The sequence below is a fragment of the Hylobates moloch genome, unplaced genomic scaffold (assembly GCF_009828535.3).
Source record: "Hylobates moloch isolate HMO894 unplaced genomic scaffold, HMol_V3 SCAFFOLD_8410, whole genome shotgun sequence".
NCBI lineage: Eukaryota > Metazoa > Chordata > Mammalia > Primates > Hylobatidae > Hylobates > Hylobates moloch.
The window spans coordinates 1-3,030 of NW_026660685.1; the positions used below are offsets into that span (position 1 = coordinate 1).

General features: G+C 37.7%; 1 protein-coding gene across 1 annotated transcript; it reads right to left on the reverse strand.

Moving 5' to 3' along the window:
• Positions 1-1,051: 1,051 nt before the first annotated feature.
• LOC116465701 (dedicator of cytokinesis protein 11-like) lies at positions 1,052-1,751 on the reverse strand (the record flags this gene model as incomplete). The annotated part of the gene is made up of 2 exons (XM_032148682.1): positions 1,052-1,182; positions 1,574-1,751. Coding segments are annotated over 2 exons (309 nt in total), but the record flags the coding sequence as incomplete, so codon positions are not given.
• Between the last annotated feature and the right edge of the window lie 1,279 nt (positions 1,752-3,030).

Sequence of the window (3,030 nt, forward strand, 5' to 3'; positions counted from 1 at the left end):
TATAAAATCATTTTATAAAATCCTAGATAAGGCCAGTCACAGTGGTTCATGCTGGTAATCCCAGCACTTTGGGAGGCCGAAGTGGGTGGATCACTTGAGGCCAGGAATTCGAGACCAGCCTGGCCAACAAGGTGAAACCCTGTCTCTACTAAAAATACAAAGATTAGCTGGGCGTGGTGGTGGGCGCCTGTAATCCTAGCTACTCAGGAGGCTGAGGCAGGAGAATCACTTGAACCTGGGCAACGGAGGTTGCAGTGAGCTGAGATCGTGCTACTGCACTCCAGCCTGGGCGATAGAGTGAGACTGTCTCAAAAAAAAAAAAAAAAAATCCTAGATTAGAGGATCATGAGTGTGTCCCTAAATTTTGAAAAATAGCTTTGAAGTTTATGAGGGGTAAATTTAAAATAGAAAAAAAAAAGGAGCTTCCAAATTTGTGTAACTAATTTGTCCAGGAAGATGAATAAAGTAAAAATATAAATAGGTTTGACAATGATTTAAATGAATAAATGGGTCACAATCTTCTAATCTACTATAATATAGAGTCTACAGAATACAATATCGTGGTAAGATACTCGGGACAATCATCTCTACAATTTCAAAATTGGTTCATTTCAAACTTCAAACAGCAGAGTAAATAACAAAAATGATGCATGTTCACCAAAATCTTTATCAGATTAAATCATTCATATACATATATATTTACATATAGAGAATATGATTTTCATGTGAGATTAACATATGTTGGTCATAGATTAAATATCATGTGCATGAGCTGCATCATTATCCTTTTGGAAGAAGAATATTTTATGAATGATATATGGTAATTAAATAAGAACTAGCAGATAAAATTAATGAAGTCACAAAAGCCTGGAAGTATTTCTTGGTGTCTGGAAAAAAATTAGATTTTTCCAAACTGTCAGTTGGTACTTACAAGTTAGTCTTCAGGAGTGCAACTTTTCTTTTACAATCTCTACCTGTTTCACCAATTTGCTGTGGTTTTTAACATGGAAATGACATTGCCAAATGGAATCCAGCATTAAAACTTTAATAGCTAATCCTGCATTATCTCAGTTGAAGGCAAGTTGCCGTATGAAAGATGTACCTTCATCAGTTCCGGATGCATGCTCCTTTCCAAACTTGCCATGATGTTCTCGGCTTTTCCTTGGCTGCTAGTTTCATCATCTGCAAATTCATTAAAAGCAGATGTTCTAAACCATACAGACCATTACTAATAACCTAAGAGGAGTATCCTAACTATCTCTCCCACCCATCCTCTCCTACAAGATTTATTGCAAAGAATTTCTATTATGAAAGCATAGGGAAGACTTTAATGGACTTTTGAAAACCTGCCATGAATTTTCTATCTCTTTTAGTCTGGTTATATTTCATGTGTCAGAGCCCATGCAGCATCAACTGTTTAAAAAAAGTCTATCAACCTCCACAGTCACTTATTAATGAAGAAGCAGGTCAACTTTTAAGATTAAGAGTTCTCTATTCACCCTGCACAGAGGACATTTCCATGGATTAAAGACAACGGCTTTACTTCAGTAATAAATCACTTTAAAATTCTGACCTTGTGCTGTTTCTACCGTCTCCTTTTTTTCTTGAACTAAACTGTCGGTGTTGATCTGAATAATCTTTTTCAAAGTTATCAACCATTCCTCCATTTCCTGCTCAGTTTCAGCAGCCAGATAATGGCTATATTTATCTAACATCTTGAGTTCAAAAGCATGACGGCGCATTTTGGGGCACTAGAGGGGGGAAAAAGTATGTGTTCAGTTAGTTTAGTTGTCCTTTTACTATCAGATTTCATTAGTTTATATTTATTTTTATCTCAGCTTAGTGCATATGTGCGTCAAGACTTTCATGAAATAACTGCTTCTTTCAGTAAGAAACAGACACTCTAAGACAACAAATGACCATGTTAAATATATTTTTTGTTCCCCTCCCTCAGGACTGAGCACAGTAGTATGAATATGCATAAAGTTGGCAGAAAACAATACTTGTTAAGTATTATCATTTAAGGCCTTTTGGCATCCTTCACATTTAGAAAATCAAAGTACCACCATAAAAGTAAGCAAACATTTTACAATTTCCACCCCGTTCAAACTTTTCCTTGAATATTTAAGGATTTTCAAAGTCAGCACTTTAAAAAATTTAAATATGACCTGAAACAAATCTGATAAATTTATATCTCACCATAAAAGGCACTATAGATCCTAACTCATTTTACCACGCATAGTATCAACTGTATCACAGTAGTATAAAAGAAGACCACAGTGTTTGGCAGCACAGTAGGGCGACCATAGTTAACAATAATTTATTGTATATTTCAACATAACTAGAAGAGTGGATTTGGAATGTTCCTAACACAATTAAATGATACACACTTGAGGTGATGGATAACCCAATTACTCTGATTCGATCATTTGCACATTGTATACTTGTATCAAACTATCACATGTACCCCCAAAATATGTAAAAATATTCCATATCCATAGCAACGAAAAAGTAAAGACAGGGGCAGTGGCTCACATCTGTAGTCCTAGCACTTTGGGAGACAGAGGTGGGTGGATTGCTTGAGCCCAGGAGGTTGACACCAGCCTGAGCAAAGTGGTGAAACCTCATCTCTACAAAAAAAATACAAAAAATTAGCCAGGCGTGATGGCGCATGGCTGTAGTCCCAGCTACTCGGGAGGCTGAGGTGGGAGGATCGCCTAAGCCTTGGAGTTCAAGGGTGCAGTGAGCCAAGATGGCACTACTACACTCCAGTCAAGGCGACACAGTGAGATCCTGCCTCAAAAAAAAAAAAATTAAAAATTAAAAAGAGAAGGCCAAGCATGGTGGTTTATGCATGTAATCCCAGCACTTTGGAGGCTAAGGTGGATTGCCTGCAGCAAGGAGTTCAAGGCTGCAAGGCTGCAGTGAGACATGATCATGCCACTGCACTCCAGACAGGGCAAGACTCGAAAGAAGGAAGGAAGGAAGGAAGGAAGGAAGGAAGGAAGGAAGGAAGGAAGGAAGGAAGGA